The sequence below is a fragment of the Macrotis lagotis genome, chromosome 5 (genome assembly GCF_037893015.1).
Source record: "Macrotis lagotis isolate mMagLag1 chromosome 5, bilby.v1.9.chrom.fasta, whole genome shotgun sequence".
Classification (NCBI taxonomy): domain Eukaryota; kingdom Metazoa; phylum Chordata; class Mammalia; order Peramelemorphia; family Peramelidae; genus Macrotis; species Macrotis lagotis.
In genome coordinates, this window is record NC_133662.1 from 97,038,898 (window position 1) to 97,064,576 (window position 25,679).

General features: G+C 36.3%; 1 protein-coding gene across 1 annotated transcript in view; it reads right to left on the minus strand.

Moving 5' to 3' along the window:
* Positions 1-25,679, minus strand: part of FAXC (failed axon connections homolog, metaxin like GST domain containing) — a 97,023-nt gene that overhangs the window by 49,278 nt on the left and 22,066 nt on the right. The window contains exon 4 of the mRNA XM_074187219.1: positions 17,765-17,982. Within this exon, the coding sequence (XP_074043320.1) occupies positions 17,765-17,982 (218 nt within the window). The remainder of the gene's footprint in view (positions 1-17,764; positions 17,983-25,679) is intronic.

A 25,679-nucleotide genomic window follows, 5' to 3' on the forward strand; every position in this document is an offset into this window, starting at 1 on the left:
CTTGGGTCCACGGAGAAGCAGAGGCACTGGTGTTGGTGCTGTCCCCCAGGAGCTTGGGGACCAGGCTGGGGGGAGAGTTCTGGTGCAGGAGAGCTGCGGACACCATCCCTAGGCTCCTCAGGTCTCAGAAACTCTGAGTGCCCACCTCCATTGCACAGAGGCCTCTTCCCAAACAAACAAATGCAAATTACTTCTGCCTCAGGCCCAGGTGTGTGAGCAGAAGAACCAGCCCAGCTGAGGAATGACCTCAGGCCAGGGTAAAGCCCACCATTGATTGAAGGCAAAAGAATTCAATAGCTCCAACTCCTCCCTTCCCGCAAAGGGAGAAGGCCTCAATCAAGGTCACAGACACTCCAGAGAAAGCAACCAGCACCTCCTACTGGCCAGCCAGAGAGACTGCACCCAGTAAAGCCTTTAGCAATCCCAAGCCCAGGTGAACCAGCCCCCCCCCACCAACTCAAGGTCTTAACATAATGAAGAAGGGTCAGCGGAAAGGTGGATCCATAGAAAAATTCCTGGAAGGGAAAGACCCCAACTCAGAGAGACCTGGAACCTCTGAGGAGAATACAATCTGGTCTCCAGCACAGAAAGACTTTCTTGAAGAAATAAGGAAGGAGCTTAAAAATTTGGGAGAGACAATACCTTGCAACATGAAAACAAAACCTTAGAAAGTACAATTGGACAAACACAAAAGTAGAATAAATCTCTCAGATCATCAACTGGACAATTACAAAATGAGAATAATTCTCTCAGATCCTCAAATGAGCAAATGCAAAAAGAAATTAATTCTCTCAAAACCTCAACTGGTCAAATGGAAAGCTCTTTCAAAAGTAGAATTGACCAATTAGAAAAGGAGTTGCAAAAAGGTTAATGAAGAAAACTCCTCCCCCCAAAAAATAATGGAGTCTACACAAACTAATGACTCCATGAGACAGCAAGAGTCAGTTAAACAAAATCAAAAAATAGGAAAAATAGAAGCAAAGGTAAAATACCTCATCAACAAAACCACTGACCTCGAGAATAGATCAAGGAGGGGCAACATGAAAATTATAGGACTTCTGAAAACAATGAAGAGAAAAAAAAGCCTGGACTTGATATTACAGGATCTAGTGATGGAAAACTGCCCTGATATCATGGAATCAAGGGCAAAGTAGCTATTGAAAGAGTACATCAATCCCCACCAGAAAAAGATCCTAAAATGAAAACACCAAGGAATGTTGTGGCCAAACTCCAGAACTATCAGATCAGATAAAAGAGAAAATCTTGCAAGCAGTCAGAAAGAAACAATTTAAATATCAAGGAGCCACAGTAAGGATCACGCAGGACCTGGCTGCATCAACTTTAAGGGATCAAAGGGCCTGGAACCAGATATTTTGAAGAGCATGGGAGCTTGGAATGCAGCCAAGAATCTACTTTCCTGCAAAGCTGAGCCATCTCTTCCAGGGAAAAAAGATGGACATTTAACGAAATGGAAGAATTCCAAAAATTTCTGATGAAAAGACCAGAGCTAAACAGAAAATCTGAACATCAAACAGGAGGTTCAATAGACACATGCAAAGGTTAAAAAAAAAGGGGAGGGGGGAAGTAAAAGGGAAAAAAATGCAATCCAGTAAGCTGAAACTGGCTATATTCCAGCATGGAGGGGGGGGGGGGGGAAGATTCTCATAAACCTTGAATAATGTAACTCTAACAGAGAGAATACACCTAGCCAGAAATGATGGACATTCATGACTTATCCATGAGACTACTATCTAATGGGATGTAACTGGCTTTAACCCCACTTGGGAGAAAGACTCTAATAACTCTCAGGAATTTTGACTCTATTTGATAGAATATACAGAACTAGAAGGGACAGACACTCAGAATTTTCTATGATTTAGATAGAATGATCTATAAAAAACACTACCTCCCTAAAAAGGGGGACAGGAAAGAGATGGGAAGAGGGAGGGGATTGAATGGGGTAAATCTCATTACACTAAGAGGTACAAAAAACCTATGATAATAGAAGGGAGCAGAGGAGAAACAACTGAATCTTCTTCTCATCAGACTTGGCTTAAAGTCAACCTACACATACTCAGTTAACTTATAAAACATCTAACCTTTCAAGTATTAAAAGGGGAAAAGGGGAGGGGGGACAGAGAAAGGGAAGGGGAGTGGGGGAAATAAGGGGAAATAACAAAAGGAAAGGAAAGGAAGGGAAAAGGGAAAAAGGGAAAGGGGAAAGAAAGGGGAGGTTGTGATATAGGAGGGCAAACACACTGAAGGGGGTGGTATTCAGAAACAAAAGACTGGGGAATATGGATAAAAGGGGGAAAGGGGGGGAAAATACAAACAGAGGGAAGATAGCACTGAGGGCAATAAAGAATTAGTAATCATAACCTTGAATGTGAATGGAATGAACTCTCCCTTAAAACGTAAGCAAATAGCAGAGTGGATTAAAAACCAGAATCCTACAATATGCTGCTTACAAGAAGCTGGTTTGAAGCAGAGAGATACATATAGAGTAAAGGTAAAAGGTTGGAGCAAAATATATTTTGCTTCAGCTGAAGTAAAAAAAGCAGGGGTAGCAATCCTTATCTCAGACAAAGCAGCAGCTAAAATAGATAGCCTTAAAAGAGATAAGGAAGGAAACTTTATCCTTCTAAAAGGTACCATAGACAATAAAGTCATTTCAATATTGAATATATGCACCCAGTGGGATAGCACCCAAATTCTTAGAGGAGAAGCTGAAAGAACTACAGGAAGACATAGAAAGCAAAACTCTACTAGTGGGAGACCTCAACCTCCTGCTATCAGATCTAGACAAATCCAATCATAAAACAAACAAGAAAGAAATTAGGGAGGTAAATAGATTGTTAGAAAAATTAGATATGGTAGACTTATGGAGGAAACTGAATGGGGATAGAAAGGAATATACCTTTTTCTCTGCAGTACATGGAACTTATACAAAAATTGACCATGTACTAGGACATAAAAACCTAATGATCAACTGTAGAAAGGCAGAAATAGTGAATACATCTTTCTCAGATGACAATGCAATAAAAGTCATATGCAATACTGGGCCAAGGAGATATAGACCCAGAGCAAATTGGAAACTGAATAACCTCATTTTAAAAAATGAGTGGACCAAAAAACAAATTATAGAAAGAATTAACCATTTTATCCTAGATAATAATGAAACAACATACCAAAACCTATGGGATTCATTCATAGTGACTCTTGGGGGATATATTATAGCTCTAAATGCTTATATGAATAAATTGGAGAAAGAGGAAATCAATGAACTAAACATGCAACTAAAAAAATTAGAGAAACAACAAATCAAAAATCCCCAATTAAATACCAATTAGAAATTCTAAAAATTAAAGGAGAAATTAATAAAAATGAAAGCAAAAAACTATTGAATTAATAAATAAAACCAAAAGTTGGTATTATGAAAAAACTAATAAAATTGATAAACCTCGTGTCAATTTCATTAAAAAAAAGAAAGAAGGAAACCAAATTGCTAGTATCATAAATGAAAAAAGGTGAACTCACCACCAATGAGGACGAAATTAAAGTAATAATTCGAAATTATTTTGCCCAACTCTATGCCAATAAATTTGATAATCTAAGTGAAATGGATGAATATTTACAAAAATATAAGTTGCCCAGGTTAAATGAAGAAGAGATTAAATACCTAAACAACCCTATCTCAGAAAAAGAAATTCAACAAGCCATTAATGAATTCCCTAAAAAAAAATCTCCAGGGCCTGATGGATTCGCAAGTGAATTCTACCAAACATTTAAGGAAAAATTGGGTCCAATCCTATATAAACTCTTTGGAAAAACAGGGAAAGATGGAACTCTGCCTAACTCTTTCTATGAAACCAATATGGTACTGTCACCTAAACGAGGAAGAGTTAAAACAGAAAGAAAATTATAGACCTATTTCCCTGATGAATATAGATGCAAAAATCCTAAATAAAATCTTAGCAAAATGATTACAACAAGTCATCACTAGGATAATACATTATGATCAGGTAGGATTTATTCCAGGAATGCAGGGTTGGTTCAATATTAGGAAAACTGTTAGTATACTCAATTATATCAACAACAAACCTATCAGAAATCATATGATCATATCAATAGATGCTGAAAAAGCTTTTGACAAAATACAGCATCCATTCCTATTAAAAACACTAGAGAGTGTAGGAATAAATGGACTGTTCCTTAGAATAATTATCAGTATCTATCTGAAACCATCAACAAGCATTATATTCAATGGGGAGAGGCTAGAGGCATTCCCAATAAGATCAGGGGTGAAACAAGGGTGCCCATTATCACCACTACTATTCAATATTGTATTAGAAATGTTAGCATCAGCAATTAGAGAAGAAAAAGAAATTAAAGGAATTAGAATTGGGAAGGAAGAGACAAAACTCTCACTCTTTGTAGATGACATGATGGTCTCCCAAAAAATCATCTTAAAAAACTACTGGAAACAATTAGCAATTTTAGCAAAGTTCCAGGTTATAAAATAAACCCTCATAAATCCTCAACTTTTCTACATATGTCTAGCAAGAAACAGCAGGAAGAGCTAGAAAGAGAAATCCCATTCAAAGTAACCTCAGACAATATAAAATATTTGGGAGTCTATTTGCCAAGACAGACTCAGAATCTTTTTGAAAACAATTATAAAACACTTCTCACACAAATTAAATTAGATTTAAATAACTGGGCAAATATCAACTGCTCATGGATAGGTAGAGCTAATATAATAAAAATGACAATTCTACCAAAATTAAACTATCTGTTTAGTGCCCTACCAATCAAAATTCCAAAAAATTACTTTCAACGAGTTAGAAAAAATTGTAAGTAAATTCTTATGGAAAAATAAAAAGTCAAGAATTGCCAGGAGCTTAATGAAAAAAAGTGCAAAAGAAGGTGGCTTAGCCCTACCCGACCTAAAATTATATTATAAAGCATCAGTCATCAAAACTGTTTGGTATTGGCTAAGAAATAGAGTGGTGGACCAGTGGAATAGACTAGGTGTAAAAGCAGGAGATGATTATAGTAATCTGCTGTTTGATAAACCCAAAGAGTCTGGCCATTGGGATAAAAACTCCCTCTTTGATAAAAATAGCCGGGATAATTGGAAGTTAGTATGGAAGAAACTTAGATTAGACCAACACCTCACACCCTTTACCAAGATAAGATCCAAATGGTTACAGGACATAGACATAAAAAACAATACTATAAGCAAATAAGAAGATCAAGGACTATTCTACCTGTCAGATCTATGGAAAGGGGAACAGTTTATGACTAAGGAAGAGTTGGAGAACATCACCAAAAACCAATTAGATGATTTTGATTATATTAAATTAAAAAGCTTTTGCACAGATAAAACCAATGTAACCAAGATCAAAAGAAATGTAATAAATTGGGAAACAATCTTTACAACTAATGATTCTGACAAATGACTCATTTTTAAAATATACAGAGAACTGAGTCATATTTTTAAAACAAAAAGCCATTCCCCAATTGACAAATGGTCAAAGGATATGCAAAGGCAATTTACAGATGAGGAGATCAAAGTAATCCATAGCCATATGAAAAAATGCTCTAAATCATTAATTATTAGAGAAATGCAAATTAAAGCTTCTCTGAGGTACCACCTCACACCTCTCAGATTGGCCAGTATGACCAGGAAGGATAATGATCATTGTTGGAAGGGATGTGGGAAATCTGGGACACTATTACACTGTTGGTGGAGTTGTGAACTCATCCAACCCTTCTAGAGAGCTATTTGGAACTATACCCAAAGGTCAACAAAAATGTGCATACCCTTTGACCCAGAAATACTACTGGGTCTATACCTGAAGAGATGAGGAAAAAGGGTAAAAACATTACTTGTACAAAAATATTTATAGCAGCCCTGTTTGTGGTAGCAAAAAATTGGAAATCAAGTAAATGTCCTTCAATTGGGGAATGGCTTAGCAAACTGTGGTATATGCATGTCATGGAACACTATTGTTCTATTAGAAACCAGGAGGGATGGGATTTCAGGGAAACCTGGAGGGATTTGCATGAATTAATGCTGAGTGAGATGAGCAGAACCAGAAAAACACTGTACACCCTAACAGCAACATGGGAGTGATGTTCAACCTTGAAGGACTTGCTCATTCCATCAGTGCAACAACCAGGAACAATTTTGGGTTGTCTGCAAAGGAGAGTGCCATCTGTATCCAGATAAGGAGCTGTGGAGTTTGAACAAAGTGCAAGGACTATTCCCTTTAATTTAGGAAAAAAAACAAATATCTTATTGCCTGATCTTGTTACCTCTTAGACTTCTCTTCTCTTTAAGGATATGATTTCTCTCTCATCACACCCAATTTGGATCAAGGTACAACATGGAAACAAAGTAGACTGAGAGAGTGCTTTCTGGGGCGGGGGGAAGCAAGATTGGGGGGGAAAATTGTAAAACTCAAATAATATCTGTAATAAAAATAAATTAAAAATAAATAATAAAATAATAAAAAATATAGACTCCTCTCAACAAAAAAGAAAGTTTATTTTGGCTTTTCTCAAGAAAAGGGCACACTCCAAGTCTCCCAAAGGTAGTGAAGATCAAGGAGATTATATGACCTAATGGAATCCCCTCCTCCTTCCTATCATCCCTCTCTGTCAATTCATTGGTTATTCTTCAGTTACATTCTACTTGTAAAAATCTACCCCAGCAACAAAGAAAAGAATGAAAGGTTTTCATAATATATTACCTTACCATCCAGATAGTGAGAATAAGCTTCAGGATTATAACTATTTTATTGATTTAACAATCTACTTATCATTAAACAAGAGGAGTCTTACAAGCTTCTTGGCAAGCTTTTTCTCATGGGAACAGTCTACTGTTCTCCCAGTTAACATAGTTTTATCATTAAATAGGTGACTAAAAACGCAAGATTTCTATGAAAATAGTCTACTATCCCCCCCCCCCCCAACAGATTCGGGAAGGGTACCTAGCTTGGAATACAAAGTTGATCTCCCTCTTTCTTCTTAGAATAGTCTAAGATTAATACTCTGTCTTTGTTTTAATGATTTTTAATCCTGAGAGAACTTCACTAGGAATATTAACTCTTTTGTTTTTTTAGGTTTTTTGCAATGCAAATGGGGTTAAGTGGTTTGCTCAAGACCACACAGCTAGGTAATTATTAAGTGTCTGAGTCCGGATTTGAATTAAGGTCCTCCTGACTCCAGGGCCTGTGCTTTATCCACTGCACCACCTAGTTTGCCCCACCCTCAGGATATATATTACCCCACTCCTTAATCCCCTCCTAGTACCTTCCTAACTCCTTCCTTAACTCTTTCTCAGCATTTCCTTATATAAAGCCTGGTTTTAGCCAGGCTATCTGCCCAGTTGAACCAACCTTGAAACTGTCCCTAATTTTTCTACTTTGTGCTTCTCTACCTTTTTATGTTGTTGACAGCTTCTGTGATCAGCCCATTTGTAACGATCTGTCCCTACTTTCCTTCTTTACTTTGCAAAATTCCCATTACTGTTATTGCTTATCCCCAGATGGTTGTTGATCAGTCAGTTGTTCTAACTGTCCCTAATTACCTTGCTAAATTTTTCTAGCTGCCTCTTATTCTCTAAGGGCATCAACTCAGTTGCAATAGCCTTGCAATTACCTTTACTTTCTCTCTTACTGAATTTCTTAGGGAATTACCACTGAGTAATAAACTTCTTTTTGTCCCTAATAGTTCTGGGGACTTCCATGAATTCATTCATATTCTCAAATGCTAGGCTAGATCTCCCCCAACAGTTTTGTTCTTTCATCAATATGACAGACACTGCACTAAATGCTTTACAAATATTACCTTGTTTGAGGACTCTAGACAACCCTGAGAGATAGGTGCTATTATTTATTATTCCTACTTTATAGCTGAGAAAACTGAGACAAACAGTGGTTAATTGGGTTATCAAGGTCTTCCTAATTACACCTTCAGCACTCTGTCCATTATGTTCCCCTAAGTATCTAAGTATTTTTCAAGATGACTTAAACTCAAGACTATCCTATAGTTTCCCCTACTAAAATGTGAGCCATTCCTTTTTTCCTATCTGTATCCCCAGTACCCAGCTTTTATGATTTCTAAATAATAAGTGCTTAATAAATTATTTCTCACTAATTCATTAACCTTCCCTCAGTAATGGGAGGCATTTAATACTTTTACCATATCCATTCACATGCTACCCTCCATTAAAAGTAAATAGTAACCCCTCAGAATTTTTAAAAGGCAATTATCCCTATTTCCACTAGTAAATAAAGGAAATCAAGATCTTCACAATGGAGTAAAGTCTAGGGTCTCATATAATCTCTCTAATAGAAAAAGTGAATTTAATAGTGTGTGAAGTTGATTCCAGTTTCAACACACAGACATTTCCATTTAAACAAATACAGGGAGAAGAGCTTGGCATTTAGATCTATGATTTCACTGATAACAGTCTAGCTGACTATATCTCTTGTCTTAGGTCTCTGTTAACCATGGTTAAAGCATTTCATGAGCCAATCTATTTTGCATCTAAAATTTTCAAATAAAAAAAGAGACCTTGAAGTTGGCTAGTGAAAATATAGTAATAGAAGGTGCAAAGCTTAAAGAATGCACAAATCAGCTTGAAGACAGGATTAAAACTCTAAATGAAAGAGTGCTGTTTCTAAAGACAGAGGTGCAAATTCTGCCTCTGATATGTGTGATTTTGGACAAATCACTTAACCTCCCTAGGCTTCAGTTTCTTCATTATAAAAGGGGGGTGAGGGGGAGATCCCTTATAAGAGGTGATCTCTGGGATCCTTTCTACCTCTAGCTCCATGATAAATGGCAAACTGGTAAATATTTACTAGTTTTCTGAAAAAAAAAAAAGATGTATTCAGGATGTATTCTTCAGTTCAATCTGCATCATTAGCATTTCCCCCATCACTTCCTTTTTCAGAAGTATAACAAGGTAAATAATTCTTTAAAATTCTAGAACATTTTAGTCTTCAAATCATTAGTCAAAGATCTCTGTGTCCTTAAGGAAAATTTTTTAATGCCATTGTTCTAATCAGAAGTCATCTCATGTTAAAAAAAAAAATCTACACATACAGAGTTTCCCAAAAGTCTAAGAGTATTTTTTTTTTAGGTTTCTGCAAGGCAATGAGATTAAGTGGCTTGCCCAAGGCCACACAACTAGATAATTTTTAAGTTTTTGAGGCCAGATTTGAACTCAGGTGCTCCTGACTCCAGGGCCAGTGCTCTATCCACTGAGCCACCTAGCCATCCCAGGAGTAATTTTAAACATTAGCCAAACAACATGGTGAATTCTTAGGTTTTAAGAACTGTTAAAGCTTAAAATTGTCCTATGATTTTGGGGGGGAGGGCAATTGGAGTTAATTGACTTGGCCAGGATCACTCTGCTAAGAAAATATCTAAGGCTACATTTGAATTCAAGTCCTCCTGACTAAAGGGCCAGTACTCTATCCACTATGCCACCTAACTGCCCCTGTCCTAAGACTTTTGGGACATACTGCAAGATGTAAGTCTTGAGGGAAGATCATAAACTAGAAACTTTTGTTTCTGATAGGGCATCATTACTTATAAAATGACACAAGTATGTCTTTTTTCAGTATCAAATAGCTACAAAGGTATTGAAGTAGAAAGAACATTATGGAGCAGCAGCTCTGGAGTCAGGAGGACCTGAGTTCAAATATGACATAAAACACTTAATAATTACTTAGCTGTGTGACCTTGGGCAAATCACTTAATCCCACTGCCTTGCAAACAAAAAAAAAAAAGAAAGGAAAAAAATTATACTGGGAATCACGAAGTCCTTACTCAAATTTGTACTTGATATTAATTCTTAATCTTAGTTTCTTCATGAGAGAGTTGGTTTCTAAGGCAAGGGCCATTAACCTAAGGTCTATAAACTTGCTTCTTGTTAATCTTTTAGTAATTGTACCTAATTTAATTGATATGGCATTTAAAAAGTTCAAGAGACCAATCAGGACCAAGGTTTTTCTCTTTTTTTTTTATTACCTATTTAGAAACCAACCCGTGTGGGAAATTTTGCTCAAAAGCTTACCCAGGCTAAAGATCTAATCAAACAAGAAAAGAAATCCTAGGTTTAGGCTAATAGGAGGATTGTTAAATTTTCATTGTGTTTACTCAGACAGGTTTGGGAAGATATGGATTCTCCCTTTTATCAGATTGGAAATTGGTAACTCTCTTTGATCAAGACTTGGGAGATCCAAGTTACATACCCCAAATCATTAGAGTGAGTCCACATTCATAATAATATTCATTCTCTCATTAATTGTTAATCAATCAGATTGCCATCTTCAAGAACACCTACTGTTCTTAGAGCATATAAACGTAGGGATTTTGGCATACTAGAAAATCAGAGGCAGAATTTGAACCTTTGTCTCTAGAAACAGTACTCTTTCACTTAGAGTTTTAATCCTGTCTTCAAGCTGATTTGTGCATTCTTTAAGCTTTGCACATTCTATTACTATATTTTCACTAATCAACTTCAAGAACTTTTTTTCATTTGAAAATTTTAGATGCAAAATAGACTGGCTCATGAAATACTTTAACCATGGTTAACAGAGACCTAAGACAAGAGATAGTCAGCTAGACTGTATAAGTGAAATCAGAGGTCTAATGCCTAGCTCCACTCCCTATATTTGTTTTAATGAAAATGTGTGTTGAAAATGGAATCAACTTCACACACTATTAAATTCACTTTCTCTATTAGAGAGGATTATATGAGACCCTTAGTTTCCCTTGAAAAGATGAAAAGAAAGAGGGCAGCTAGGTGGCTCAGTGGATAGTGCACCAATCCAGGAGTCAGGAGGACCTGAGTTCAAATCCAACTTCAGACATTTGATACTTTCTAGTTGTGTGACCTTGGACAAGTCACTTAACCCCACTGCCTTGCAAAAACAAACAAAAAAGGTAAAAATGAAAAGAAGCTACCAATAATGATATTCATTGAGGATTCAATTATGAAAAGTGGTACATTAGAAAGGGTGCTAGCAATGAAGTTAGAGGACTTGGATTCAAATCCCCTGGCACTCATTACATCTGTAACCTCAGGAAAGTCACTTAAACATCTGAGACTTCAGTTTCCTCATATGTAAAATAAGGGTGTTAGACTAAGTAGTCTTTAAAATACCTTCTATGGTAGATCTGTAATCTCTAATGCTAAATTCATTTTTCACTTTCAGCTCCTTTTCATCTTAGAATGTCAGAAAGATTTGAATTCAAATCTAGACTCTTAACTTGCTAGCACTGTGATCCTAGGAAAAGTCATTTAACTTCTGTCTGCCTTATTTTCTTCAACTGTAAAATAGGGTTATTATTATTATCAAAGTACATTAAATCCCTGGAGATGATATGAGTAAAACTCTTAAAACACTATTCAAATGCAGAAGACTAAAAAGAGAGATTATGTGATAAGGGTGATTTAAGTTATCATTTAAGGAGTGACCAATATTGAAATTGTACTTCTCTTCAAGGTTTCACTCTGGTTCTCCTCAGGTCTAATTAAAATTGGTTCTTTTAAAAAATGTACATGACAGTGTGTAGAGCCAAGATGGCAAAATGAGGGCAGGAATTCCCAGAAACTCATCCCCCAAAAGCTCCAAAAGCCATAAATTTATGACTCTAGCCAAAATTTAGAGGGGCAGAACCCACAGAAAGGCTGAGTGATACAATTTCCCAATCCAAGACAACTTGAAAGATCTGCAGGAAAGGTCTGTTTCACTGACCAGAGGTTGGAAAGAGCTCCAACACAGCAGGGATCACTGGGACAGCTTGAAGGGCCAGTGAAAAAACTCTGGGGCACCAGAATGAGCACAAAGTAAGCTCAGGGCACAGAGCCTAGATGAGCGCTAGCCTCAGAGCAGCCCTGCAGCAGGAACCTTCCGAGTCATCCAGCAGCTGCTTCCAAAGCACTCAGTCCACAGATGGTAAGGGGGTAGGGAGAGGTCTCTGCTGAGGTCTCTCTGCTATCCCTGCTGCTTTGTCCATACTCAGATCCAGGGCCCACTCTGGGCCCCCATACCACCATAGCAGAGCAGGGACTCTCCTCACAACTCCAAGGCAGAGGGGAGGGTTTGTGGCCATCCACAGATCAAAGCACAGGCCAGGAGAGCAGTCAGAGCCTCTCGTAAGACCCTGGAGAATTGAGGTCCCTGTGGGGTTATCCCAAAAGCCCCCAAAATCTTTAGAAATGTGGGAAATCAGTCATAGACTGAGGAATGAACAAACAACAGAAAAAGAAGAACTTTTGACCAATTACTTTGGTCCCATAGAGGATCAAAACACACACTTAGAAGATGACAAAGTCGAAGCTTCTGCATCTAAAACCTCCAAGAAAAATAGGAATTGGTCTTGGGCTATGGAAGAGCTCAAAAAAGGCTTGAAAAGCAAGTAAGGGGGGGTAGAGGAAAAGGTGGAAAAAGAAATGAGAGAGATCATGAAATAAATCATGAAAACCAAGTCAGCAGCTTGGTAAAAGAGATACCAAAAAAATGAAGAAAATAACATGTTAAAAACTAGTTTGGGTCAAATGGAAAAAACTGTCCAAAATGCAAATGAGAAGATGAATGCCTTAAAAAGCAAAATTGACCAGTTGGAAAACAATATAAAAAGGCTCACTGAAGAAAATAATTCCTTCAAATGTAGAATGGAGCTAAAGGAAGCTGATGACTTTATGAGAAATCAAGAAACAATAAAACAAACCCCAAAGAATGAAAAACTAGAAGAAAATGTGAAATATCTCACTAGAAAAAAAACAACTGACCTGGAAAACAGATCCAAAAGAGAGAATTTAAGACATATTAGACTACCTGAGAGTCATGACTAGGAAATGAGCTAAGACTTCATTTTCCAAGAAATAATTATACAGCAAAATTGCCCTGAGATTCTAGAAGGAGGGTAAAATAGAAATAAAGGGAATGTACCAATCACCTTCTGAAAGAGATCCCAAAATAAAACTGCCAGGAATATTATAGTCAAATTCCAAAACTCTCCAATCAAAGAGAAAATACTACAAGCTGCCAGAAAGAATTCAACTCTGTGGTGCTATAGTCAGGATTGCACAGGATTGACAGTGTCCACATTAAGGGTTTGTAGGGCTTAGAATATGATATTCCAGAAGGCAAAAGAGCTTGGATTACGACTGAGAATCAACCACCAGCAAAACTGAACATCCTCTTCCAGGGAAAAAGATGGACTTTCAATGAAACAGGGGACTTTCAAACTGCAACAACCAGAGCTGAGCAGAAAGTTTGATCACCAAGGACAGAACTCAGGTGAAACACAGAGAGGGTGGAGGGGAAGAACTAACTATAAGGGATTTAATTATGTTAATTATGTTATGTAATTATGTATTCCTGCAAGGAGAAAAGATACTGATGACTTATAAGAACCTTCTCATTTATAAGAGCAGTTAGAAGGAGCATATATAAACAAGACACAGGAGGGAGTTGAATATAATGGTACAATATAGCATAAAGATGGAGTCAATGGGTGTTCAAGGAAAGTACTGGGAAAAAAGGGAAAGGAGAGATAGAATGGGCTAAGATATTTCACATAAAAGAGTCAAGAAAAAGCTTTTGCAATCGAGTGGAAGTGGGGGGCGAGGGGGAATAAGTGAACCTTCATTCACATCAGAAGTGGCTCAGTGAAGAAGTAACATACACACTCAATAGGACATAGAAATCTATCTTCCCCTAGAGAAAAATAAGAGGAAAAGAATGGGATAAGAGGGATGGGGTGCGGGGGGGGGGAGGAGGCATGGGGATAGGTGATAGAAGAGAGGGAAGATCATGAGAGAGCGTAGTCTGATACAAACATCTCTGAGGAGGGTGAAAGGAGAGAGAAAATAGAATGGAAGTGGGAAAAATAGAATGGAAGGAAATGCAGCTAGTAATAGTAACTGTGGGAAAAGATATTGAAGCAACTTCTTTGATGGACTTATGATAAAGAAGGAAACCTATCCCTGAGACAAAGCTGATGGAATCTGAACACAGACAGAAGTACATTTTTTTCCTCTCATTTCATTTCTTTTGAGGTTTCTTTGTATTTTGGGGGGAGGGGGGTTAAGTTTATTTTCATAAAAAGATTATTGTAATAATATGAAAATAAATAGACCATAAAATGAAAAAATGTCCATCATAAAACCTCAGAAATCATTACCTGCTACTCATCAATTCATTAATGTCCTAGTAGTTACTTGTTATTAGAAAAACGTTGCTTCCAACTACCTCTAGACTCAAAGTATTCATAAAGTTCTAAACCACCTGATATATATATATATATATATATATATATATATGATTCATGTTTCTTCAAGGCCTAATCCAAGGAACTTGCCATCCTCTATCCTTGTGTCTTGACTAATTAAGATAGAATAACCTTTTTTAATCTAAATATTGGCCTTTGGGTATTTGCCAAGATTGTTATTGTGTATTCTGCAATGTGAACCAGACAATGGAGAAAAGGAAAGCCAGTCAAAGGAAGACTCATACATTATAGAAGGCAAAGGAATTTATCCATAAAATTCCTTTATTAAGAACTGAAATAATGTTCTTTTTTTGGTTTTTGTATCATGGATCCCATTTGTAATATGGCAAAGTCTGTGGAACTAGTGTCAGAACTATGTTTTTAAATACATAAAATAAAATAAATAGGATAACTAAGGAAATCAATTATATTAAAATGCAATTAACACATAGCTCCATGTCATTCTGCACCTACTAAATTTTTACTATATGTGATTCATTGGACAAGTCACCATGAAATTAAAGACAAAAGCACTGTCCTTGCCCTCAATGAGTTCACAGTAATATGAAGACAGCATGAAAGTAACTACATAGATATTAGATACATACAGAATAAACTGGAGATAATCAACAGAGGGAAGACACTAGCATTAAGGGGGATCAAGAAAGGCCTGTTTTAAGAGGAGGAATTTTAGTTAAGGCTTGAAGGAAACCAGGAGGTATAAACAAGGATGGAGAGCAGTGATTGAAACAGGTGGAAGATGAAGCCATCAGAGTAAAGAATAGCAAAGAGTCCAGTATCACTGGATCATATGGGAAGGGAATGAAATATAGGCATTGGTAAGGAAGGAAATGGGCAGATTATAAAGGGCTTTAAAAGTAAGAAAGAGTATTTCACATTTGATCCTGGAGATGATAAGGAGTCAGTAATTCCTTGGTAATACTATTATTTTATTTTGTTTATTAAGTTTAGTAAGTAGGGGAGACATATGATCAAATCTGTTCTTTAGAAAGATTATTTTGTCATTGAGAAAAGGGTAGATTAAAGTAGTGTGAGATGAGACAGGGAAACTAATGAAAAGATCATTGTAAAGTGAAAAGGGCTTGAATCAGGTAAGCAGCTTTTTAGGGAAAGTAGGAGGGAGGGGCAAAATAAATGTAAGATATTGCAAAGGTAGAAATTACAGAATTCGGAAGTAAATTGGATGTGTGATATGAGTGACAATGACAAGTCAAAGGTACCTATCTAAGTGTATGGTGGTATCTTTGACAATAAAAGTTTTGGGGAGGGGAAGAAAATAATGAATTCTGTTCAGGACATGCAAAGCTTAAGGTATGTGTAAGGACATTCAATAAGCAGTTAATGATATAAATCTTTAATAGAATAGAGGATTTTCAAACTGATCAAGAGACCATAGATAGATGGGATCTTTGAAAAGGAAACAGGAGATAGGAGGAAAAAAAACCAGAAAAAAATAGCAAATGAAAACCCCTAAATGAACATAAAATAAATTTTCTGAAAATCTAAGAGACAAAACTGAAAACAAAAATTCAAGGAATTAATTAATAAAAAAATTGGATCTGCTTTAAAAAACACTAACAAAATAGACAAACTCCTGACTAATGTGATCAAAAAAGACAGTAAAATTTACTGTGCTCAAACATGAAAAAAAAGGAAAATTCACACAGATGAAAAAGAAATTAAAAAAATTTTCAATTATTTGCCAACAAAGTTTATATTTTAAATGTTATAGTTGAATGTTTATCAAAAAACATTACAGATTAACAAAACAAGAAATATAGAATTTAAATAACCCAACCTCAGAAAAAAGAAGTTGAATAAATCATAACTGAGTTTCCAAAGTATAATACTCAGGACCAGGAATAAATCATTCTTTGTTATAAGTTGTTGTTGTTCCTTCATTTCATTCATGCCTAACTTTTCTTGGCCCTATTTGGATTCTCTTAGATGCCTTTCAGTTTTCATTATTTTGAATATATGTTATCCAAAGATCCTTCTTCTTGTGGAAATGATGAGAACTAATCTTTGAAAAGTGCTATCCAAGGGCGGCTTGGCATAGTGGATAAAGCACCAGCCTTGGAGTCAGGAGTACCTGGGTTCAAATCCAGTCTCAGACACTTAATAATTACCTAGCTGTGTGGCCTTGGGCAAACCACTTAATCCCATTTGCCTTGCAAAAAAACCTAAAAAAAAAATGCTATCCCTCAAGTATTTCACTTTTTTTTTGAAAGCTCTTACCCCACCCCTTCCATGTCATTCATAGATCAATCTGTTTATTAACAGTGACAAGTATAATAGCTGTTAACAAAGTAAGTCAGACTGGCTCCTTCAGTAAGGCCTGTGACCCCATGAAAAAGGGAAAGGCCTTCTTTATTGACACCCAAGAAAGAAAGTGGGTTGACATTCAGGTGTGGCTGATCACACCCTTCTCTGACAGGAAATGTTCATTGCTTTATAGAATCTAATTGCTTCTTATAATCTTTGCTAGAAAATCAAAACCACCCAGTTCTTGTTTCACTTCAGAGGGGCAGGCAAGGAGCTGTCCTTGGTAGTGTTTACAGACAACAAAACAGTTATTCCTGGTTAAATTGGTAGAGGTGTATAGACATCAAAGAAGTCCCAGGGGCTAGTCTTAAGAGCTTTAGTCACATCTTTAAGCAATTAGAATAGAATGAAATTTTGAGCAATGTGAATTCAGGCTGATACTAACCATTCTAAGAATTAATACAGCATAAAATCAATTACATAAAATCCACACAATAGAAATCAGAAGTAACATTAATTTTTGTCTTTCTACACACTCAAAGGAAGTCAGAACCATAGTTCTAAGTCATTGTCTTTTTTTTTAAATTAACACACATCATTTTCTCTCTTTGGGGGACAAAAAGAATTAAGAAAAAACCCTGTAACAAATATGGATAGTAAATCAAAATAAATTCCCACATTGCCTTGCCCAATTCTGCATCTTCAGTCCATCACCTCTCAGCTAGAAGTTAGATAGCATGCATCATCAACAGTTCCCTGGAATCATAGTTGGTTTCATACAAAGCTTTGCCACTTAATAAATGAAAAGTAGATGCAGAGGCATCACAACATTCTGGCACCCAAACCACTGACACTGAGAGACAAGGATAAGGTCTACTCAAGGAGGAGCTCACCCAAGGTACAACTACTTAGAGAAGAAAGCACCAATGCAATCTTCTTATTTTAACTAATTATTCCGGGTAGGTGTCAAGTTCAGTTATTTTTTACCTGCTGAAAAAAGTACAAACGCTATAACATCTCTCTAAATTTCAGCACCTGGGGAAAAGCCCCAACATCTCATAACATTAACATTCTCGTTAAATAGTGATATAACAATGTGATTCATAAAGGCAAGAATCCCCAAAAACTAGTCCAATAAAAAATACTGTATAAGATAAAATGTATTGTATATTACCCAAAAGTCCTGCTAAAGATCGCATGTCTTTCTCCATCAACATGTAGATTTCTTCCTCAGAGAATCGACCAATGCCATGGCCATACATTTCTCGCTTCACAATGCCTTTCGTTAGATGGCAGAGAATCCACTTGAGCAGGTCACTAAAGGGACCACTAAGAGAAAGCATTTTCTGGGTCTCATGGAGATTGTCCACCCACTGGCAATAAGCTAATGTCCTAAAAGGATGCAGAAATAAGTTAATGAGAATATGAGATATAAATGCTTCCTTAGAGACTTGCCAATAACTCTTTAAGAATTTATTGAATTCTAAAAAAAAAACAACTTTTTGCCTCAGAAAAAAAATCTGAATGCAGTGGTATCAAGTTAAAAATTCAAATGTGATATAAAATGACCAAATACTGAAACATTATGTATTTATAGACAATAAAAACAAATCACATCTACAAATTGCTTTTAAAAGCTCTAAAGCTGGGGAGGCTAGGTAGCACAGTGGATACAGCACCAGCCCTGGAGTCAGGAGTACCTAAGTTCAAATCCGGCCTCAGACACTTAATAATTACCTAGCTGTGTGGCCTTGGGCATGCCACTTAACCCCATATGCCTTACAAAAAAAACCTAAAAAAAAAAAGCTCTATAGCAACAGTTCAATCAGATCTCTCCCTTGCCCCTTTATTATAGTTCCATTCTTTTAATGAAAATCACCTCTTCCTCTCTAGTATATAGAGGGAATTTTTTTCATTTAACAGATTTATTCAGCCTCAGATATTTTCTAGCTGTGTGACCCTAGACAAGTGAATTAACTTATGCCTCTGTTTCCTCATCTGTAAAATGAGTTGTTGTGAGGATCAAATGAGATAATTGTAAAGTACTTAACACAGTGCCTAGCACATACATAGTTATATAAATGTTAGCTATCAGTAGTAGTAGTAGTAGTAACAGCAGCAGTAGTAATATTAATTACTCTTCAAAAGATCAACAGTTGATTGAGATATTCTTAATAATGTATTATAGCCGATATGAATAAAAGAGACATCTGAGTGAATCATTTGGGTTGTTCCATTAGAAGTTCAAAGAAAATAGTCTTCTCCTGGGGTCTCATGTTTAATTTGTATTCTGTTAATAGAGGCTATGGGATAAAATTAAAAATTCAAATGTGATTGACAATGACCAAAAGATGTTAGATTTTGTTAATAATAATTATTCAATAAATTGTTGTGTACCTATCACCAAGGAATATTATTTTATTCTACAAGAGTTTGATCTAATGGTAAGCAAAAAAATTACAATGAGATTAAAAGTCATCCATATGAAGTAAATGGATTCTTTCACAGGAGTACCACTAAAGACATTTACATTAGTTAATGGGAGCTGATTTCTTAGAATAGGTAATTTAACTAATGGAACTCTAGTACCCTAGAATAAACTAATTTACATTCACAAGATTTCTGAAGAGCAGCCTTGGTGCCAATCTAATTCAACTCTTTCATTTTACATGTGAGAGGCTAAGACTTGCCCAAGGTCACATATACATACATATGTATACACACACACACACACACACACACACACACACACACACACACACACAGAACCAAGCTCATATCTGAAGCCTTTAACTCCAAAAATCTTATACTATTCCTTTGTACTGAGTGGCTTCTCTAGCCAATATTTACTCCCTAGGAATCTCAAAAACAAGAGGTTTTAATTGAATAAATTCCCAAACATTCCTACCTTGCACCAAAGTATTTCTTTTTTTTTTAAGGTTTTTGTAAGGCAAAAGGGGTTAAGTGGCTTACCTGAGGCCACACAGCTAGGTAATTATTAAGTGTCTGAGACCGGATTTGAACCCAAATACTCCTGACTCCAGAGCCAGTGCTTTATCCACTATGCCACCAAGCCGCCCCGCACCTAAGTATTTCTAAGAGATAAAATGAAAGAGAGAAATAACTTAGGGGTTAAGGGTAGAGGCAGAGATTTCTTCTCCCATGTCTCTTCTGGAAACCAATGTTCTTGACACTTTTGCTGGGCAAAGAGCCCACATAGTATTCATGAATTATTGACTGGGGATGACAGTGAGGGTCAACTAATGTTGGCTAAGCAATTAACATCTTGAATCACCTTGTGAGCCTATTTCAGGAAGCTAAGACACTCATTTTCCTGAACTTTACTGATGTTTCTGATTAATCCAAAGAAAGGGAGCCAAAGACGGAGGAATTAATTGCCTCCAGGATTCAGAAGAGAAAGGTAAGACGATATCACAGAATGAAGGAAGGTGCTACAATTTCTTATAGGAAATAAAGATAAACATAAAACCTGGTAATTTTTCTATGACTTCTTAACAAAATTTGTGGGTTTGTTTTTTTGTTCTGTGATTTTGGCAGTGAAGGAAACTGACTGAAAAGAAGCTGCTAGTTAGTAATCAATTTGTAGCTGAGATAATAGCCTGGGACATTGAGAAGCTAAGTGTCTCATTTGGTCCCAAAACTATTCCTTATCAGAAGTAGTACTTGAACCCACCAAGGATAACCCTTTATCTACTATACCACACTACTTCCTACAAAAGAATGGAATAAAAATCAAACCAAAGAATGGTTTTGTTTAGTGGGTTCATTTGGATACTGTCATTTATTACAGAATAAAATCTTACTTTGGACAAGGAGGTGCCTTACTAGATAGAAAGCTGGGTCTGGAATCAGGAAGACCTGAGTTCAAATGAGGTCACAGTGACCCTGAACAAGTCACTTAACTCTCACTTGACTCAGCTGCCTCATTTGTAAAATGAGCTAGAAAAGGAAATGACAAAGTACTTCAGTACCTTTGCCAAGAAAACTCCAAATAGGGTCATGAAAAGTGAGACAGGACTAAAAACAATTAAACAACAAAGATCTTAAGAGATAGGGAGTAACTCTTTTGTCATTTCACATAGTTTATTGTACAGTGAGCTCTATTTAAATATAGTAAATGATGAGAAAGGGGAAATTGGGATAGAAAAACAAAAGTAATCAATAGAGATATAATCAGGGGTTTATCCATTTGGTTTATTAAAAAGGGCCTTTTTCCACATTTGAAGTTCCTGAGGAATCTTTTTCACTAATGCATTTGAATTCATAGTTCAAAGTTTGATTTTTCTTTAAAAGAATAGAAATAGTGTATTTCAACCCGATTATGCACTTGATATTTTTAATATTTTCAATGATTTCTCTAAGAAATCAGTATGTTCATATAGATTGTGTTACATTGAAAAATCTGTCACTTTGTAGTCTAAGTGGCAGAGTAGATAGATAACTTGGGGTTGAAATCAGGAAGACATTTAAATCCCATCTCAGACACTTATTAGTTGTGTGATCCTAGGCAATTCATGTAACCCTTATTTGTCTCAATTTCCTCATCTTAAAATGAGTAACCTCCCTTGTTATAAGGATAAAAAAGAGATAATATTTTGTAAAGCACCTTGAAAACTTTATAATGCTAGTTATTATCAGTTTGATTTAAAGTAAATTGACTCTGAATTCTTTTAATCTCTCATTATTCACACATCTATTATTTTGTCTAACAGGCAGAAGCAAGGAACTAAGGAATTTCTACCTTCCTAGACTTCAATGATAGTTTTTATAACTCACGTGGGATATAATTACATAGATTTTAAATGCAAGAAAATTCACTTTGAAATGCAATATGTATATCTGAAGAGACTTAAAATGGAGTTTCAGAATTAAAAAACATTAGGGTCACAACTGAAATGACCAAAAACAATGAACAACAAATGTGGTTTGGTGGAAAAAATGCTATATTCTAGAGTCAAATGAACTACATTTGAATCTAAACTCTGGGAATTATTAGCTATATAAAATTAGGCAAATTACTTAGCCTCTCTAGAGCTGTTTTTTCATCTGTGAAATTAAAGGGTAAGATGAGATCCAGGATTTTTTTTCCAATTACATGCAAAGATAGTTTCATCCATTTACAAGTTTCTGAGTTACACATTTTTTTATTACCCTTTCCCCATGGCAGTGAACAATCTGGTAAAAGTTGTACATGTACTATTGTGTTTAACATATTTGTATATTAGTAGTGTTGTGATGGTGGAACTAGAACTAAGGGGGGAAATAGCCATGAGAAAGTAGGAAAAAGCATAAAAGAAATTTTTTAAAGTGAACACAGCATATTTTGCTCTGCATTCAGACTCCATAGTTTTTCTGTTTTTTTCTAGATGTGAATGACATTTTCCATAACAAGTCTCTCGGTGTTGACTTTATAGATCAGGTATTCTTTTTTTTGTTGTTTTTGAATTTTACAATTTTTCCCCCAATCTCGCTTCCCTCCCCCCCCACAGAAGGCAGTCTCATAGTCTTTACATTGTTTCCATGCCATACATTGATCAAAATTGAATGTGTTGAGAGAGAAATCATATCCTTAAGGGAGAAAAATATATATAAAAGATAGCAAAATTACATAATAAAATACCTTTTTAAAAAAATTAAATTAAAGGTAATAGTCTTTGGTCTTTGTTTAAACTCCACAATTCTTTTTTTTTTTGAATATAGATGGTACTCCATTGCAGGCACCCTAAAATTGTCCCTGATTGTTACACTGATGAAATGAGCAAGTCCATTAAGGTTGTAGATCAGGTATTCCTAACCCTTTCTGTATCATGATCACCCAAGGCAGTCCAACAAACTCACCCATGCATTCTTTTCAGAATAATATTTTTAAATAATTGAAGAAAATGTTATGTTTATGTTACAAGTTAGCAAAAACAAAAATTTAATTTGTCCCATCTAAATTTCTGCCCCCCCCCTGAAATCTAACCAAGACTCCAGGTTAAGACTCCATATACTAAGCATTCCCTAAAGTCATTTTCCAACTGTGGTCCTAATTCTAAATTGGGACAGCTAAGTGGTGAAGTGGATAGAGTGCCAGTCCTGGATTTGGGAAGAATCATTTTCCTGAGTTCAAATCTGGCTTCAAATACTTAATAGTTGTGTGATAATGGGCAAGTCATTTAACCCTATCTGCTTTAGTTCCCTTATCTGTAAAATGAGCTGTAGAAGGAAATGGCAAACCAATCCAGTATCTATGCCAAGAAAACCCCAAAAGAGGTCATGAAGAGTTGTACATAACTGAAAACGACTGAACAACAATAAAGTCCTAAATTGTAAGTGTAACAGAGACTGCCAATGAAATTCCAGTCTCTTAAGCATGTACAATGGGCTCTGTTGGATGAAGTTCCCCAAATGGACTTTGGATCATGCCCAAATATTCTGTTTCCAGTACACTAATCACATGGTGAAGAGATGGTCATCTTACTGGATCCTGAACTGGAACTGGGAGTACATACAAAATATGTCCAAAGAGGGCACCTAGATCTTTTTCCTTCCCTGGTGATGAACAAGAAAGTTGAGTTGTTGTGGATTTCTAGGTGGGAGATCTCTCCCACCACAAAGTCAAAAGGATGCAGCCCAGCTGTTTCTGAAAAAGGCAAGAACAATAACTTCCAGTTATTACTTGCCTTCCCATCCACCTGTGTCCATGAATATGGCTTCTGTCTTTTGTATGCCAATTTTTGTTGGCATTGTTTTTGCCTCTTTGCATTTGTTCTTCTCCATTGCTACAATCTTATATGTTTCAAAAGGCAGGAATGGCTACCTATCAGGGACCCCGGAACCAAAATACATTCTGGATTTTGCTGAGATGGCAGATGTGCCAGCACTGCCCTGAGGGAGTGATGTAAGGGACCCTAAGACTACTGGTTGCTAAGGACAAGACTTTACCAAGCAGCTAGGCCATATTTAGAAGTGAATTTGATGGGGTAAAAGTACTGTTTCAACTACTTTGATCTTAAGGCTACTCTTCCCAGGAACTAATGTGATAAAAGGGAGAGTTCAGAGAATGATTTATACTTCTGTTCATGCTTTATATCCTCAATAAATATCCCTTTATAAAAGTAACTCAATATTAATTGACTAAATGATATTGGAAGACCAATCATTGGCGGTTAATATTAGGGAAAACAGGAATATGAACTCAGGTCAATAATATTAGAAAAACATCCTAACTCCTCAATGGAACCCCTAGAATCCCTGACAAGAGATATGTGTGGCTAACCTTCCTGGAGTCTCAATTTATTTGTGGAAAAATGTTCTTCAGTAAATCAAGACAAGAATATATAGAGACTAGGCCTGTGATTTCATTGATATGAGGAACTCCCAGGTAAGGAAGCTTCTCTACCAACGCAAGTCAGAATCTTCTCTGCCACTTTTAGTCTCAGAGAACAGGCCTAGAGTCCTGAGGTTAAACGACTTGCCTAGAGTCATGAAATGTGATAGATTGACTAGAACATAGGTCTTTTTATTTTGGTTTGGGATTTTTTGCTAAACAATTGGGATTAAGTGACTCAAGTGTCCAAGGTTACACAGTTGAACCCAGGTTTTTCTGGCTTTAAGACTAGCTTGACATCCACTACAACAACTTCTATTATATGACTTTGAGTAGACCAAAAAGGATACTTTAACTGGCAACAGACAAATAATTAAGGCAAAATCGGGAGAAGGGATTACATCATTTTCTGGAGAGCTACTTCAACTTTCATCCTGTGAGAGTACACATAGCACCTCATATTGTAGATATACAGAATGTAGCAACATTTTATTTTAGGGCTAATTTCATAGCCTCCAAAACATTCTGGCATGTCCTTGGAATCACTGGGTTGGACTTTTACCCCTTATTAAAGAACACATTGTTATAATTCACTAATGGAGGAGAAATGCACACTGTGGGATTACAGGAAGAATGACTATTATAATTTCAAAGGAAGAAAACAGACCTAAACTCAGCTCTGTTTTTTCAATGTTGTCACTAAGACTATTTGGGCATGTAGTCAAGGACAGGAAAAGAATAGGAGAGGGTAAAGATCTCCCCCCAGCTCAAATGATCCTGCCAATAGCTACCTAACTCCTGGGAATAGCTATGTTCATGATTTTAGTACACAAAAAAAGTCTTTGCTCAGAGTCCCCAGGACCTATTGGCAACAGAGTGGTTCTTCAAAATACTCAGAAAAAGATATTCTCCCTCCAAATAATTCCCTCATGAAAAACAAATGTACAAAAATGTTGAGTTGCATTATTTAATGGACAAAATCGAATTATGGTTTCTGAATTATTTTTAAGAAAAAGTAAAACACAGGCATTCAAGCAAATGAGTAGATTTTGGAGGACCCTGAAAGGAAGACTTTATTTTACTCCTATCCTTCTACAAAGTGATTTATGAGGGTACCCTCTGTTCAATTATTTCATGGGACTCAGCAGCTAAACTTTAAACAAATCAAATAATGACTCTAAAATCAGTTGTGGCTTTCATCTAGAGTCCCCCAAGTCTCTACTATCTCAAACATAGAAGTAATCTGTACCCCAGAAGAGGGCTATACAGTGTGACTCTCTGATCAAACATAGATCAAAGAGAACTCTTACTTCCATCATAGAATGCTCCAAGTTATCATTGAGATATATCATAGTCCAAAAAACATAAATTGCTTTTAAACAGAGATCAAAATGCATTCTGACCAACCAGAATTCACCTGGGTATAAATGAGTCAATTGTTGTAAGAAAAGAAGCCTTGGTAAATGGTAACAGGATAAAGCTCCTTTCTGAGGCAATAGCCTTTGGCAACTCGTATCTCCAAGCTTCCATCAGAACTTCAGGTTGAAAGGAATACATTCCCCCAAAGAAGGAGCCTAAAGCAATGACTAGAAAGAAAGCCATGCTGAAGGAAGATGTTAGCAACACAAAGACCCTCTTCACAAAGTTGGGGGACAGAGAGAAGGAGTGGTTAGTTTTCCTCTTCAGACAAACACCATTTTTATCTATGGATGGATATTTATCAGAAGTGAGAACTAAAACATCTAGTATTCACCAG